The 18,002-nt window shown below is 39.5% G+C and overlaps 1 protein-coding gene across 1 annotated transcript; it reads right to left on the reverse strand.

Annotated features, from left to right (window-relative positions):
- Window positions 1–1,345: 1,345 nt before the first annotated feature.
- On the reverse strand, window positions 1,346–2,197 carry dunk (disrupted underground network). The gene has a single exon (XM_064697835.1). The coding sequence runs from the start codon at window positions 2,174–2,176 to the stop codon at window positions 1,400–1,402; it is 777 nt and encodes a 258-aa protein (XP_064553905.1). The 5' UTR covers window positions 2,177–2,197; the 3' UTR covers window positions 1,346–1,399.
- Window positions 2,198–18,002: the final 15,805 nt, after the last annotated feature.

Below are 18,002 nucleotides of genomic sequence, written 5' to 3' on the forward strand. Positions count from 1 at the left end.
TTTTATAGCAACAGGATGCAGGCAGAGAAATGCCCTGTGCTCGAGTCACCCTGTGCAAGTTGATAAACAAAAAGCGCCAGCAACAGGCGGCATGTTGAAGTACAACCACAACAACAAGAACAACACACACACACACGCACACACACCCGCACACTCACATGTATGTGGTGTATGCTTGTCTTCACACTTGACGACTGACAGCTGCCTCGAGGTGGCAGCGGCAGGGTGTCATGAGTTCGTCTATATTTAGACCAGGTTACCAGCACTACGCAGACAATTTGACAGCCTGTTAAACTGAAGCAGATTATCGAGATGGTGCAGCCAGATGCCAGCTGCCAGTCGACAATCGTGTCACTGGGTCGCTCAATAAGTATCTGAATAGAGAATTAACAAAGGGAAGTGAAAATCAAATCAGGGAAGAGACAATGATTTCATGAGAAGAGGCGAAGAAAAGGAGCTAAGTCAATGGATTATCAACTGCAAATAAATTATTAGAATAAAATAGGGTAACTTAAAAACTTAACTTAGACTATGTGTGAATGTGCTTTGAGGTTTTGTTTCTAATATATTATCATTTCGTTATACATACAGATTGGCATAATGTTAAGATTTTATTGTCCTTCGACCGATCTACACGAAATTCGCGCAGAGACTAAATCATCGAATGATGCTTCCAACCTGCATTCGCACTAATACAATAACAACTTCGAGCACACACATTAAATGGGAGTTCCGTTTTAAGTCTATCATTCAAAAGGCTCTCTGGATTCACATGGGATAATTTATTGGCGTGGTAGATATGTATCGCCCTTTCTCTTATGGCGTGCGAACAGGGGACAAATTAATATTAATATTTTTATAAATTAATATTAATATTTAAAAATGAATACAAAGGACATAATAATTTGCTCATGAAACGAGTTACATGTTAGAAGATATATAATCCACAAAATATGTATATATACTTGATCAGTATTAACAGTCGAATCGATATTCATGTCCGGCTGCCTATTTTAAACATCTTTCTAAATTATAAACCCAAAATGTTGCATTGGTCAGACATGTAAATGAAGGATAGGTCAAAGTTAAGTATTTCTATAAAACACTTTAAGCTTTTTAAAGATAACTTGAACAAACTTGGCTTTTACGTTTATTTAGCATAAGCATAAGCAGCGTTTCATATAGATATGTCAGAAGATATTCTTAAACCACCTCTCTCTGGACATTTCAGTGAAACTTATGTCAAGAGCTACTTCAGTCATTAAAACCATCTTAAATTGCTTTCTGTGTCGTAAATTTTAATATAAAATGTTTTGCAAACAAATCTCAACGATATATATATAATAGTATAGTATAATAGTATGGATTAAAGCTATAGGCACTGCGAGAACCGTGCCAATCACAAGGTCAAGTAGCGCAGGGCTTTGTCCAGAAAACGCTCCTCGGCCGAGCCCTGGGGGCAGGCAATGCCGCGTCGCGACTTCGATGACAATCGGTCATACTGATGCTTGATGGTGCTGTTGAGCAGATGATCACAGTCCTCGGAATGATGCACTGTCTCCGCCGAGGGCGCCTTGGCATATTCCCGCTTGAGGACCATGCTGATGATGCGGGAGCGTGTGGTGCGGTGCTTGGGCTTGCTAATGACCTGCGAGCGTGGACGCAGCGATGGTGTCGGCGATGAGGTGCCATAAATGCCCGACTCGGCTGAATCGGAGTCAAGTCCGGTGCTGGAGACGCCGGCGCAACTGCAGTAGGTGACACTGCTTCGGGGCGACTGACGAGCACTGCCATAGGCCTCGTCGTCACAGACATCATAGTCGGGTGCGCCCTTCTCGGGCACTGGCAGGGCATCACTGATCGCATAGGGTATACACTTGGCCTCCATATACATGAGGGGCTCATCCACAGCCTCCTCCGCGCTGGGCGTCGGACTGACGCTGCGCTCGTTCTCCAGCTCCGCAATGCGCGCCTCCTGCACCCGCTGCTTGCGCCGGTGCTGACGTCGCTCGTGGCGCTCCCGTTCGATGCGAGCTATTGTCTCCAGGCTCTCCATGAAGAGACCTAAGTCATGCTGGCCAAACCGAGCCGCGTCCAGGGTATATGTGGTGGACATCGCACCATAGCTGGCGGGATCCATGAAGTTCACGTACTGTGTGCAAGTGTAGGTAGCCATGATGATGTTTCACAAATATGCGAGAGAAACTTCGATGTGCGTTTGCTTTGAAGGCTGCTGTGCAACTGTTGACATTGGACAGACGCCGGGCTGTTTATATATCGCACACAGGTAGCTGATCGAATGCCGCACAGCCCACAGCCGGCCCACAGCCGCCCGTGTGTGAGAACAGGTAGGCGCGGTTAACCTTTGTGCGCCGCCCCCTCGCCCAAAATCGCTTTGTGCATTTTCTGGCTAAGTGCAAGCTGGCTAATTATGGCTGTGCCTGGGTTATTCCCTGATTGCTTTTTAATTTCGGCATTTCCAAAATTCTATAACGCCGTAGGGCACACGTGTTCGCCTATGACATAGAGGCCGGCGCTTTTATTGCCTCTCCTCACCAATTGCATTTGTCAGTTGGCACCTTTCGCATATTTCGAATTCCTGCATTCGCAGGTCGCCCATAAAACGAGTGCAAATCGTTGCAGACACCTGGCCAACATCTGCTGCGGCACATAGAATAGTTGGTGCATAACTGAATAGTTGTAGTTAAATCTAAATCAATATGTCGATTGGCAGCACAATTTGCACTTTTGCCCTAAGCCGACAGCAGCTGACAGAAGCACAGAACGCGAGCAAACAAATAATAATTGCCCTCGCTTGGTTTCAATTTCATATTCATATTTGGTTTATTTTTATTCATATTATTGCTGCAAGGATGCAGAACTATCCAGGTAAATTCGTTAAAAGCACGATTTCAATTTGCATTGCAACCTTTCCTCAAATGACAAGGTCAACCAATCTATAAATAATGCTGACAACAGTTTACATTGGCAGCACTAAAAATGAAGGCAGCAAATCAGTTCATTAACAAGTGATAAGATTACCTGGCCTTATCATTTATGGTCATAGAAAAGATAGCATATTGAAGCATAGATCGACTATTAGGTATTTACAAGCTTTATGAACACGTTTGCCATTAGAAAACCGAATAGCCGACGTTTTAATTTGAACTTTAATATAAACTGAGACTAAATAGCTTAAAAACTCGAAAGTTCAAGTAAGCACAGAGGTTAACTTCAAGTTTTGGTAAAGTAGATTTAATAGTTTATATAACCGAGATGCTATTGGGATAAGAAATAAAGCTGACATTCCGGCTGAAATGTTGTATATTTTCTTTTAAAGCTGTTTTATTTTTTATTCAGCTTTTGGATTCGACTAAAATAGATATTTCTATGAGTACGAATTTATCAATTTTTCAGGCCTTTAAAGCCTTATTGTTTTGATTGAACATAGTTAAGAAAATCTGAGACTTTAGAGCTTATATAATTTGGTTTTCATAAAGTGTAGAGTGGCAAAGAAGTTAGGCCTGCCTCAACAAGCTAGCCTGACTTATGTATATCGGCTAACTCTTAAGCTGGCGTTAGAGTTTTAAGCAAGAGATTAGCCGAACAAAAACGAAAATCAACAGATTATCTCTTGTTTTCGAGTAACCCACGAATACATCGTATGGCTTAAGGCAAAGCTGGCTTAACTTAATCTACCTGTAGATTTGGGTTCAAATTTCGGCTTACATCTGCCTCTTCAGTTTAAGCGCCGATCAAATTATTCGTAAAGTTGCAAAAGTGAAAACAGTTGATTTAAATAATTATTTGTATATGCTTATTAACCTGCTGACATCATTTAACTTGTTTAATACAACTAAACTCATCTCAGCTCGAGGAGAGTTTGATGAATTAGGTGCAAACAAAAGTTACTTGAAGGACACCGAAGACACACGCTGAGCTCTGATAGATGAGTGTCGCAAAGGCAGACGGGTTTCCGCGTGGTCAGCCAAAATAATATGCACGAATAGCCAAAATCAATGGAAGCCGAAAAGTGAGGAAATGGCTTCGAACTCGTCTAGACGACAGACAGACTGAGACGCGACAAATTGAAGGGCGCGTCCGTCGTTGAGTAATTAAACTCATATCTTTGTAACTTTTGGGAACGTCTGCAAATCTGGAGATGATTAAGTGCCTTTGTTTTGGCATTACAGCAGAAATGGCTGGGCAAGGAAATTAAGTTTGCAGCTGGCAGCTGCCCCGAACTCGAGCGAGATTCATTTGAAAAGGCAGCAGATGAAATGCACTCGAGAGATGAGAGGTCTCTCAAGGCTGGAGGGGGGCAGAGTGGGGACAACTGCGGGCATTTCTCGTAAAGCTGTTGCTGCTGAAAATCCATTGAACTTTCAATTAGGCACGTAGCTGCACAGAAATGGAGGGAGTGCAGGCACTTAACCCATTGATGCCGGTGCTTTAAACGAGCTGCAAATTGTTTTGAGCCACTTAACAGCTTTAATTAATTGCCTTATATTAATAAAACCGGGCCGAATTGATTTCGGCGATTTATAAACTGATTTAGAGTACAAACTTACGCGTTAAGTGTTCAGATAAAACGGGTTCTGAATATATAAACATATATTTTGATACGTACCTGCAACAAAAAGAGATGGAAAGAAAGCAAATTAGTTGAATTGTTTTTAGAATGCATCAAATTTATGTGGTAGCTATAGCGACTCGGACTGCACCCTACGGAAATATCAATTTACAAAAACATAAATGCCAATTGGCAAATGACAAGCCCAAGACGACAGACTACAAGCCACAGCCGTGAGGGGAGATGTTCCAGCTTGGGCTGGGGGCAGGGGTCAAAGAACAGCACGGACAGTGCCGACATTCATCGAGTCGTTTGTCGTCGTTGGAGTTGGGGTCTGATGGGAGCGAACAACAACCCAAACGAACAACCAAAACTTCAATTGCTTCACATTTGTTAAAGACAAAGCAAATCGTAAAGGGGACCGACAGAGGCGTACTGCTTAGGCCTGTCAAGCGGGGGTGCTTAAGCAAGAGCCCACAATCAGAGGGGAGAGGGAACATTGAATTTGACTCTTAAACCCAATGTGTTTAAGTGTGTATAAAGATAAAACTCTGTTGAGTGCTGATATAATAGAATATTTAGAGCTGTGAAAAGTCAAATTGTGTTAAGAGTGAGACAATTGAGAAAATATCTTTTAGGAGTTGATTTATGTATGTGATCAATTCTCAATTTCTGATGTATTTCATATTGATTAGCTTTACAGTAATCGAATAAAAAATAAAGTTTTCTGAGCGATTTGAACTATATTTTTCTTGAAACTATATATAAGTAGCTACAGAAAGTACTTCAATAAAGATATTAAAAATATCCCAAATATTATTTACTTTTATATATATAGTTAATCTCAGCCTGAGTCAAGCTGGCTTAAAGCCCATATTAGTTGAAACTTGTAAGCCAAAATATAAAGATATAAAAAATATCTCGAATATTATTTACTTTTATATTTATATAGTTAATCTTAAGCTGAATCAAGCTGGCTTTCCAGCAATGATCTTTCACTTCATACGAACTGAAGACGCCATCAACAAGAATTACAGCTCGTACCAGCTAAACGATAATAGGGTCAAAATAATAAAGGCAACAAAATGAAAACAAAACGCGGTTGCGTGCCGATCTTCATTCGAGCGATCTGGCTATTTATAGGGTCCATTGTAATAACTCCATCGTCAGCGGAAAGTGATCCATGGGCGGGCGCATTTAGAGTAGCGCACGCGGTGCCAGCATAAACTTCAAACAGATGTCAAGCCGCCGGTCGCGTAATTATTATTAATGTGCTGCTCCCTTCCAATTTCAGTTTCAATTCCCGACAATTTCCAAACCCAACCCAACCCAATTTCAGCCCAACAGTTTTCATGTGATCTCATCTAGCAAATATTCAAAGAGCTATGCGCCTCTGTTTTACATTAAAAATTATTGCCACAGATTTTTTACTTCATTCTTTCTCGCATGTTTGTTTTTTTTTTTTTTTTTGAACGAGGCGTTTACTCGGCCCGCGGGTTGTTGAACCTTCGGCCAACAACATGTGGGGCGGCGGTCTGCGATTTGCTGTGCTTTGCGTGTTCCCTCCCAAGTGCGTTCGCTGCAAATGAATGGCGTGCTTTGATAAATGGCACATGGCACCGTAGCCGTACCCGTAGCCGTACCCTTACCCATAACCCTACTAGTCGCCTTATATGGCTTTCTTTGGCCAAGCGGCTGCTACGCAAATTCATTGTCACAATTTGTGTTGTCCGACTTGAGCTTCGCTTTGAGCTGTTACTGAATTGCAGCAAGTCTTTCCATTGATAAATTGCACTCGAAAACCCACACACACTCAATCAGTTGAGAACCTCTCTGATAGCTACGCTTAAATTGCAACAATTTCGCGTTTCGAGGGGGCGTTTAACAAACAAACAACAACAGATTATGCAAATTGCAAATTAAAACTGACAATTTTGATGGAATTTCAAATTGATAGAACGACGAATGACGCGATATTTGTGAACAGTCAAGAAGATTAGCAAAAAATTTATATGCAAATAATTATTTATACTTTCATTTTATCTTTATTATATCACAAAAAAAAGTTTCCAATACGAAAAGACTTGTGCGGCTTCAGACCGAAAAGTTAGAGACACCAATGCCTTTGTTCGCCCTTCTTTGCGATTCTCACGAATTAAGTTAAGTTATACTTGCACTATTTATAAAGGAATTTAGTTAATATATTTTTATAGTATTAAGATTCTAACTCTCCTTGATCTCCTTTTCTCTCTCTTTTTTTCGTTTATTTATTAAAAATTTCTCTTTATTTGTTATTTGCGTTCATTCTCTCTGCCCAGATTCGCCAGACTCACGCTTTCCTCTTTCCCTCTCTCTACTATTCCGATTCTATTCCTTTCTTTGAAACTTATTTTCTAGCTGCTTTCATTTCCACTATTTTACGAAAAAATTAACAAAATCAGTCTGTTTAAAGTGCCTTAATTGACTAAATTGAAATCGCAATAAGTAGTATATATTATTTGTCATTATCGTAACTTTATCCGCATTTTTGACAGCGTGGATGTGCCAATTAACTCACATCTGTCAAATTTTAATAAGCTTTAAATTTGATTTAATTAAGCTGTGGTTATGGCAAATGGCAATCGCTTGTCTAACGCCTGTTTGTGCAAGCGCCGCCTGTTTGTGCAAGCGCCGCCCGTCGCGCGGCATTCGCCACACAATTTCGTGTCGATAGTGGGCAAAAAGCGCAGCTCGCAACGCAAAATGAAAATGAAAATGAATTGAGTTACGCGAGAGTTGTGCGCAAATGCAATTTGGCGTTCGTTTAATTAAATTTCGTATGGTTTTCGGGTTTTGTTTGTGGCACTTTGCTGGGCAGCGAGCCAATACTAAAAGCTGACGTACAATTAACTTTAAAACAATGCAAATTAAAACCAAAGCGAAAAGGTGGCCAGCACAAAAATGCGCGGCATGCGGCAGCTTGGCAGACACTCGGTCAGTGGGAGTTCGTAGCACCTTAGCATTTGCGGGCCCAACAACAATGTAAAGTAGTATTTGAGATTTCTCATCCGAACTGGGCCAGTTGGGGCTGAGTCAGCGACGTCGAGGTGAAAAGTGCGTTTTGCATAATTTTCTGGCAACTTAAGCAATTGAATTTAATTGCCTAAGCACGGGCGTTAATCAAGCTAATTGCTGACATCAGCTAAGTCTAGCGAGTCTCCAGCCAGGCAAATAGAATTGGGTGTGGGCTGAGAAATCTACAGAACCTTAGACACAAACATCCGCATATAGACGGATCATGTTGGAAGATGATTTTTAATTAGATGAAAGTTTTTAGTGTTTTAGTGTGGTTTCGCATAAAGGTTGGGCTACAAACTCTTCTTATAAAATACCAAATGGTAGATATAGCATTTATATAAGCTTGTTCACGTGTACATCAGCGCTTTGCAAAAACATATTGAATTTCGAGAGAATTGAAGACCCTTTTGAGCGACCCTCTCGCAAGTGTTCGAAAGCCAATACGTTGCGTAAGTCTCTGAGTCAGTGATATCACATAACGCCGCAGACGCGACTGGAATTTCATTAAACGAGTTCTATTACAAAAACACACATCGACGAGTCGAAACTATATAGAAAATATATACACACTGAGCACGACCCCTTTCAGCTGCCTCTAAAAAGTTGTTTACCAAGAAAACAAAGAGCCAGGCAGCAAATGCTAAGCGTTTTATAAATAAATATGCAATAATTTCTGCGCGCGTTTTGTTTTTATATAAATACAAATTTGCCAGCTTTATGAACTATGCGAGCGTAATTCATTTGCACGAGTGCAAATATTTGATTATCATCAATCATGCAGATAGAGAAATGGAGAGAATGCTGTGTGTGTGTGTGGGCGTCGAAGGAGGGCGGGGCTGGTCAGTTGGCTGGTCCATTATCTGTAGGCCTGACCTTGGAGCTATTACTGTCAGTTATTTCATGTCTGACAGTCTGTTCCGCTGCCCGAGCACCTTAATTTGCCCAGCAATGCGATACGATGCGATGATAGATGATATTCATATATGACATACGCCAGAGACCAAACGCAGGCAAATCAATGTGAATTGAGTCCGGCTTGGCGTGTTATTTGGGCAACGGATGTATCTATTGACACAAAGCCAGATCTGTTTATAAATATATATGTGTATATATATATAAAGTAATTTGCGCAATTGCGATAGCAGCGGCAGCTGAAACCAGTTTCGAAAAGCCATTGGGTCAATGCTGAGTATGCGTAATATAGGCTACTAAGTAACTACATGAGTAACACTTGCTGCAAATGTGGGGCAGCAGAAATCATTTAATGACGAGGTCAGCGAGACTCTGTGCAGCACATAAATCTGATTGTTTATTGATTGTTAGATAAGCGTACAAATCAACACAGCTCTGACGTGAGCGTGGATTATCAGGATGCATATATAGAGAGAGAGAGAGAGATCTTTGAGAACTTATATATATAGAAACTTACAACTTGAACTTAAAGAGTAAAACTCTTGAAATGAAATAAAAACGGATAAAAACAACAAAATGATTGCATTCAACCTTTTTCCACCCATTTTCCACTCCTTTCCTAACTTAGTGTATGGATTTATACAAAAACACATCAGAATGTTTACTAGCTTAATACTATTAAGTGAATATAATGATGTAATTACATTATAAAATATAATTAGCTCAGTAATCATCAATTATTTAGTGAACAAGTAAATTTTTGTGCTATTAATAGAGAAAGAATAAAAATACAAATGATCAAAAAGTCACGTAAATGCAGCAATAATAAAAACTACACAAAAATGCAGTACACTAGAGTGAAACCCGGAAATTCTAGAGAACTAAGTGAAAATGCATGTTTAGTTAAGTTGTTAAGTTGATTGACTCTCTCAACAGAGAGATATCGCCAGGCGACCTGCATAAGTATACATATGTAGATTAGATCTTCACAATCAACCACGAATGACACGCCCAACGAACTCAAGTGAACCCCAAAGTTTGGTATTATGAAATGCAACCCTTTTAAAACATAATTCTCTGCAACAATTTAAGCATTTGCTCAAACGAAAACGTGCAAACTATGCCTGAGTGCCCGATTGGAGGGGGGCGGTAGCCCAGGTCATGGAACACCTGACTGACCAGCAGCAACAGCAACAGCCCAGGGCAGAGGCGCTGGTGCAGCGGTGTCTGTGGCCAGCCAACTGGAGGTCAGTGACACATGCGCCCCGGGTTGGTCAGGACTTGATGGATTGACAAACTGTTGAGCCGAACTGAACTGCCGCCCCGGTTGCCCTGGCAGAGGCAGAGGCTAACATGAAAAAGAGTTTGTTATTGGCCGCCCGTTGCTATTGAATTGATTGCGGCACGGCAACAACCCTGAGGAGCACAAATTTTGAAGAATTTTTACCCCTTGTCAAGCTTGCACTGAAGGTGGCGTGAGTCGAAAACCGGAAGCGGATGTGGGCGACAAAATCGTTTAAAGTTCTACAAAAAAAACTAGTTAAGCGTGCTAAGCCAAGAGATACCCTGCAGTCAATAGAGTATGAGGTGCTATTTGTATAGAATTATATATATGATTAAAGATTTACTAGATTTTAAATATCAATAATGATATTCAAACTTATGATTAGAGCTCTAATCAAATGAATTCGTTAAATTTCTTTTCATGTGCCTGTCAAAGTTAACAGCTACATAAAATGCATTGCAAAGTGCTAAGCTAAGAGATACCCTGCAGTGAATAGAGTTTGAGGTGCTGGCAGATACTCCTTCGTTGTCTATTTATATAGAATTATATTTTATTTGTCGTTAATCATATTCAAACTTATGAATAGAACTCTTATCAAATGGATCCGTTTAATAACTTTTTAAGTGCCTGTCAAAGTTGACAGCTACATAAAAAGCATGGCATAGTTAACTGTGCTAAGCCACGAGATACCCTGCTGTCAATAATAAAGAGTTAAAAGTAGGAGGTGCTTCGTTGTCTACATATATAGAATTATATTTTATATGTCAACAACAACTAATCAAATAGATTAGTTACATTACTTTTCATGTGCCTCTCAAAGTTAACAGCTACATATAAAGCATAGCAAATGCGGTATTTTCTACTAGGCCAACTTTAAACTAAAAGCTAATCTACCATGCCAGTGCTTTTTGGGTTAGGGTAGGCCAAGCTCTGACTATAATTATGAGCAGTTAGCTATCGTATATGGCATCCCATAACTGCATCTGTGCATTTTATGCTTCCTGTTGATTGCAATTAGGCTGGCATGTCATGTAATTATGACATGGGCAAAAAGAACGCAAATGATGGGATAGACAGGCAGGCAGGCAGACAATTCACAGTCTGTCTGTCTGACTGACTGGCTGTCTGTCTCACCTGTCTACCTGTCCGCGCAAAGTGGCATTCGAGCAGAAGGGCCATTGTCATGCCTTTCACTGCTGAGGCTTTGACTTGAACAAATGCGCTGCTGGGCCTAGCTTTGATTATGGCCAGGCCCACAAATAGAAGCATAATCAAATGGGGCAACACAAATTGCGGCCAATTTGGCTAGCTACCAAATTTGAAGTTCTGGCAGCATTTCAAACTGTAAATGTTTCAACAACCTGGACAAACTCCGCACGTGCCACGCATTTATCAAATGCATTTCACGCCACGCTGAAGCCGTAGCTGATATGCGTACCTCCTCGTACCCTCCTCGACTAATGGGCTAACCCTGACTATCTAAATATTATGCACACACACACACATGTCCGTAACCTCCATATACAAATAATTTACATTTTATTTCAGTTCACTTAATGAATCAGCTGCGTGCTGCGCCGTATTCCCCTCGAGGAGCAGCAATCTGCGAGCCGTAATCGCATAGAGTGTGCCACATAAGCTGACCTTTCAGAAGCTCACCAGGGAGGAGGAAGCAGGGAGCGTGGGGGAGGGGACACTCTGGAGGTGCGGGAGGCGCAGCCGAAGGCAACCCAGCAAATGTCATTTCCATTTGCATGTGTCGCTGAAAATAAACCCCGAAGGAAATGCTGGCAAAGTATATGGAATTGTATAATCAGAAATAAGAGGGTATTCCAAACGACCGAGCATATGCGGTACTGAATGCCCTTACCTGAGGATTGATATTGGATACAAATGTTCGCAAACAAACGTTTCAGAATGTCGCAAAAAGAGTTGAAAGAAAAATTAAATAGTTTGAGAGCGTAAGAAAACATTTAAGGACAAAAATAAAAGGAAAAGAAGAGAAAGGAAAAGGAGCAGAGCAGAGTTTTATGGGACATATTATGCCAAATTAAAATCTTATTGCTAAAATTGTGCTGTTCCTTCAAATAAAGACTTAAGAAACATTTAAAGTCCAAAGGTCAAAGAACTGAAATGACTTTAAATAATACATTTCAAATGTTTTTTTTCACAGCTTTTTGATGGATCGTTTGTCATGCGTGTGGCACATTTTGACGACAAACCCATTCAAAGATAAGAAATGCCCTCAGGCAAAAGAAGGGCAAACCAAATGCCAAATGCTACTGCAACTTAGAGAGAGAGAGAGAGAGAAGAGAGAGTGAGTGAGAGAGAGAGAGAGAGAAGTATGGTTAGGCATAAATTGGTTTGCATATATTTTACATAACTATCGAGATCTCTGGCTCTCTCGCAGATTACTTCTCTCAACATGTGGCACATCGCCCGGGGAAGGTAAACAAAAGTGCGGGAGAATTTTTACCGAAAGATGCGGCACATTAAAATGTGATTTATATGAAAATGCCAGGCAACAACAACAACAACGACGATGGCAAAGTGTGCGACTATTTTTGGAATGCAATCGAGTTGACGGGCTGCGAGGGGAAACTCACAGAGCCGCCGCGGCGGAAAAGGAAGTGCGCGTTATTTGTTTGTCCCGATCTTGTTGTTGTTGTTGTTGCAGTTGTCTTTTTTTTTTTGAGGGTGTTCGATTTGAACTATGCGCCGCCTGCTGTTCACGCAGCTCAGTTCAAGGCAGGTGTGTATTTTTGAGCTCGAAGAGAGGTTAGAGGGGGGAAGGCAGCAGCTGACACTGTTGTGTTGTGTGCTAAGTGTGTGTGTGTGCGTGTGTGTGTGTACGTGCGAGTTTTCCAATCAGCATTGGGCATAGTTTTGCTAGCTTTGAACGTTGGCTGTTAACTTAATTTGTTTATCATGTGCCCACACACACACACAACACACACACACACACATCGTCGCTGTTAACCCAGTTCGAAGCTTGTTTTTTCCAAGCCAAATTCAAATGTGCAGCCTTTTGGCCGCCAACAGCTTTTGGGCCAACTGCAAAATGTTGTGTCTGCGAATGTTATGCGTGGGCTTAAGAACAACTTGAGATGGATAAAAGTTGATCAAAAGATGGTGCGAAATTCTTTGAAGTGGACACTTAAAACTTTGCTACTGTTTGCACTGCATTGATCCCGGGGCCAGTTCAGAGGCCTCTGTAGAATAATAAACAATGCTGCTTCTGTAGTTGAACAATAACTGAATAATCATCTTATTTAATTCTACATGAGTTTGAGACTTGGGCGTGATGTCATTGTGTGAGAATGCTTGTAAGCATCTCAAAAATGTTTGCTTAATTAAAAGTTATTCAAACAAGTGATAGTCATGCACAGTTCTACAAACTGACAAATCATATAGACACATTTATATTGCAAGAATTAAAGTCTATCTCTGCGGAAAAGGAAGCCAGCTTTGTTCTCTTTCACTTTGCTGACTCTTTTGGAGCTCTTTAAAGGCCACTAGACGACGCATCCTTTGCCGTGCTGAGTTGAGCCTGGGCCTGTTCCCGTTCCCGTTCCAAGGCGACATAATAAAGTCCTTTAACCTTTTGCTCGAGTTTTTGCACCATTTTATTGTGCGGAGCGCTCGTTGGATGCGACTCTTTATGCAACTTCCGCATATCTTGACGGAACTCTGCGTGCCTCGCAGCGGGCCACTTCAAGTTAAATATTTTCTCGCTTTTGTTATATATAGCACATATTTCTAACAGCTTAAAAGAGCTTGCTTAACTTTTAGCTTTAAATATAACAGAGATCTTAACAGACTTTCAATTTTATAGATTATATGTTAGACAAGAATTTGAATGTTGTTGTCGCAAACTCGTAAATTACTCAGTTGATTCCCTCAAGTTGCAAGAAATATGCATATAGATTAGTTGGCCAGCGAATGGATCAAAGCAACAACAACAACAACAACAAAAACAACTGACATGAATCATGTGAGTTGCTGTGTGCGAGTTCTTTGTGAGTTGTCTGTGTGGAAGTAAACAGAGCTCGCCCATACGAATAATTTATCATAATTGCGTATTATAGACAAATGCCTAAAAATAGTCGAACAACATACGTATAGAATACGATTTGACTAGCCACTTGGCATTTGTTGAACAACAGCAAAAAGTCCAGAACGACCAGAAAAATTCGATAATAAACAAAAACAAGCTGCAAGCAGCTTAAAATTCCGGCATATACAAAACTCGAATATTAAACATACATATTTTATTTATTTGTTTTTGTGATTTTCAGTTTTTCTATGGCATGTGCAAAATGTTTCTCACATTTCGGATGCCATTATTTTTAGATTGCAAGTTCATATTCGCAAAATACAGAGTGCAAATATTATTATTATTTCAGCTACTTTTCGCGGCTACGAAAATTAACAGATCGTGAAAAGTTGCAACAAACTGCGTAAAATCGTTGAAAACTATTTGCTGAGTTAATCAAAGGAAAACAACGAAGTGCTCTAGTTGGGCATGCCCGACTAGGGGATACTCTGCACCGTCTTTTAACGATAGCTATAAAATGAAAGATACGTGATGTGTTTATACTCTTCTAGAAGCTACATGCCAAATTTGGTGAATGCAGCTCTGAAAACCTAAGAGATTTGCTCAAAAGACAGGATTTTTATATCTATTTTTATCGATTTCTCGGAACTGGGGCAAGTTATCGATTAAAGGAAACAAACTCATACTGCGCTGGCACTAGGAGGACTTTCGTTCAAAATTTCAAGTCTCTAGCTCTTATAGGTTCTGAGATCCAGACGGACATGGCTAGATCGACTCGCCTACCGATGCTTATCGTCGGTGTGTCCTTCTGCCTGTTACATTGGCACAACAACATGATACCCTTTTTTTTTATTCATTTTCAATGGGTATATACTTATGTGTAAGCCCGATGAGTCAATGTCGTTAAAGAAAGTGTGCGGCATAAATCAGAGAAGTGTCAGCTGACGTGCTTGAAAGTGGATCATATTTTGGGCCAAGTCGTAAATCGATATGACATTTGGGGTACAATTAAATGCGAGTACGCAAAAAAAATATTTAAATTTTATTCTGATGTTGTTTGCAGTTTAATTCGCGTATGCTGTTCAAATTTATGAACGACATTCGAGGTGTGAATGGAATGGCCAAAAGCGAAGCGAACATAGATTAGATATAAGGCTAAGACGGAAAAATAAAGTGAGAGATAAATATAAATAAACTGAGGCAAATGAGCTACATAAGCAATTAAATTTGCTTTTGAACTTTTTTATAAAATGGCCTATATATATGGGGATGTGGCCAAAAATGTATCAAAAGAAAAGCAATTTGCATTTCCTTAATTTAAAAAAATAATAAAATAAAAGCAAGGATAAGCAACAACTTTCACAATAAAACAAATCAAGGAACATTATATCTATTATAAACAAAACTTAATTTGTTTTATTCAATCTATTTAATTTAGTATCAGAGTTTGTTAAATATATGATGATATATGAGCCTGGCCCAATTGAATTAGCTCACGACATGAGAGTAATTAAAATAAGAGACTCATCAATTAGCTGCAACTAATTTCCAGCAATTGTTGTTTAAGTTCAGCTGCACCCAGCGAACTACCCACACACACACTGAGAAAAACAAAAAGCGCCCACACACTTCCCATACAACAACAAGAACAACAATGACAGGCGAATTGATTTGCGTTTATCAATTGAGGGCGAAAAAAAAGGTGCGAAATGAAAAATAAACTTTTGTTTGTCTGGTTTTCGAGTTTCTCAATTTCATGTGTTTACGCAAAAATGAAAATTACACGCTGCGAAAAAAATTGGAAGCGAAATTAAACGCGTGTGAAAAATAAATTGTGGCCAGCAAGTAGCATAAACAAAGAAAAAACTTGAAACGCAAATGAGATGAAGAAAAAATAAACTCAAATTAATTAAATTTCCTGCCACGATGCGCACTTTCGCCTTGGGCACTGTGCACACTTTGCGGGAGGCGACTGTAGCATTTCAAGGCAGACAAATGCCGTTTTAATTTGAATAAATTACTACGTTCAAGAGACAATCAAAAATGCTTAAGCTATGAGCTCAGCTAGGCTTCAAACATTGAAGTATTTTAATTACTTAAAAATTATTTCTGCAATTTCAAAGTTTGTCGACTATTTCAAAAGAAAGCGGTTTATTTTTCCTGCAAATATTTCAATTGGACTTTTTCCGCAGCAAGTTGCATTTTTTGTCTTTTTTTGTCACGTTTGTTTTGACATTTTAGGCGAAAAGGTGTGTGTGCGTGTGTGCAGGTGAGAGCGAGATGGCTGGTAATGATAGACACGCAGTCGCTGAAGCGAGACAAAGTGCAACAAATATGGCAAAAAAAAAACCAATACAAGTGTAACCATAGATAAGTGTCGATATGGGCAAAGGAAATAGGTAGAAATAACGAAAAGATCAAACAACAATTGTTAAGAGTTGGCTGCAAGAAAAGAGAGCGGCAAATTAAGAGAGCAAGATTGTTGTGGCAGCAAGAGTGCGCGCTTATAGCAACAGGCAGCTTATGTAATTATGGTAGTCTGCTACAGGTGACAGCAATGTTTGCCGCAGCATTGATCATGTAACATAAACAGAGAGCAGCAATGTTATTAGAAGGGCTGTTATTAAGACGTTCTGTGACAAACAGAAGAGAGCAAAGAGCGCGCGCACCGCTCGCTCCGTTTGGCAGACAGCCAAGCGCCTTGTGCGATGTTTTTATCTGGTATGTTTTGTTTGTGCGTGCCCATTGTTTTTACCTTCGCCTTTGCCTTCAACATTCACCGAGCGCCGACTGAGAATGTTAACAACAAATATTTGATGAAATTCAAATCTAACAATTGAAAGCCCGTTGGGTGCGCATTTAATAACAATTTGATAAGGGGTGGAAGGGGGGCACTGTGTATGTATATAGTTGTAGTTGCATGTTTGTGTTGCTGTTGTTTCTTTCAATTCATTTTATTTTTTTTTTGTTCCATTATCAGGCGACAAGAGAATACACGCAAAGATAAGCAAATATACACAAAGAGACGCACAAGCTGAAGAAGGTAATAAACAAGCAAAGTGACCAAAATGTAAATATGTCTGTAAATCTGGCACGCTTTTCTGTGGGGATTAACAGAAAGATTTCTTTACTGCACTTGTCTGTTATCAAGCATTTGTTTACATTACAAGAAAACGACAAAAAATACAAATTTTAATTAAATAATTTTTTAATTTGTATGCTTTGGAGCAGCATAATTTGGGTTTATGCTTTCTTTTTCGTGCAATTATTTTTCATTATTATTCCACATGACAACTGCGGCAACTACCTAAACAACAAAGGCGACACACATTCATACATATTTCCGCAAGAGTTAACAAATACAACAACAACAACAACAAGTGCTAAGTACATACATATATACACACATATAGCTAGATTTTAGCGGAACTCGAGGCGAAAGTTTTAGCTCTAGCCAAAACGTGGGAGTTGAGAATGAAAACTATAAGAAAAACGTCAAAAGGGCGCAGTTTAATTGCTTCTTCTTTCCATCAATTATAAAAAAACGACTGAAAAAACGGCAACCTGGATGCTCTTTAAATTGGACATTCATACAAAAAATACGGTGAATATATATACATAATTTCATTAGATATATTTCATAAGAAATGCTCAGAAAATTGAGAATACGTTTTCTTTTTTGCATATGGCAATTTTCATTCAAGATCAAAAGCGTTATATGTTGTATTGGACGGCACTGTATACAGTCTGATACACATGTATATGTAAACATTTTGAAACTCATCTGACTTGTATATATACGATTTGATTGCTGCATTTTCAGCGTAGGATATTGAGTCATTTAATGAATTATTTCAAATTTATTCTATTTATATATGTTTAAATATATTGTGGTCTTAAATTTGCAAAAATTTTCCAAGCATGAAAACTTGGAAAACATTTAAAGCGCGTAAGAACTTGATTGACTTTGAAAATTTAATATTAACTTGGCTTTTAACTATACATATATTCCTTTATACTTACATATATATGTATTGTAAGAATGTATTTGCAATTGACATAATCGTAAGTTTCTTGCCTGCGCAATGAAGATAATAAATAATTGTTGGTTCATAATC

The sequence above is a fragment of the Drosophila montana genome, unplaced genomic scaffold (genome assembly GCF_035044405.1).
Source record: "Drosophila montana isolate Dmon_TW-CO22-7 unplaced genomic scaffold, ASM3504440v1 contig_402_1, whole genome shotgun sequence".
NCBI classification, from domain to species: Eukaryota; Metazoa; Arthropoda; class Insecta; order Diptera; family Drosophilidae; genus Drosophila; species Drosophila montana.

Bases quoted from the DNA above. Each gene is read 5' to 3' on its own strand.
- dunk (XM_064697835.1), bottom strand. From the start codon at position 2,176: ATGGCTACCTACACTTGCACACAGTACGTGAACTTCATGGATCCCGCC.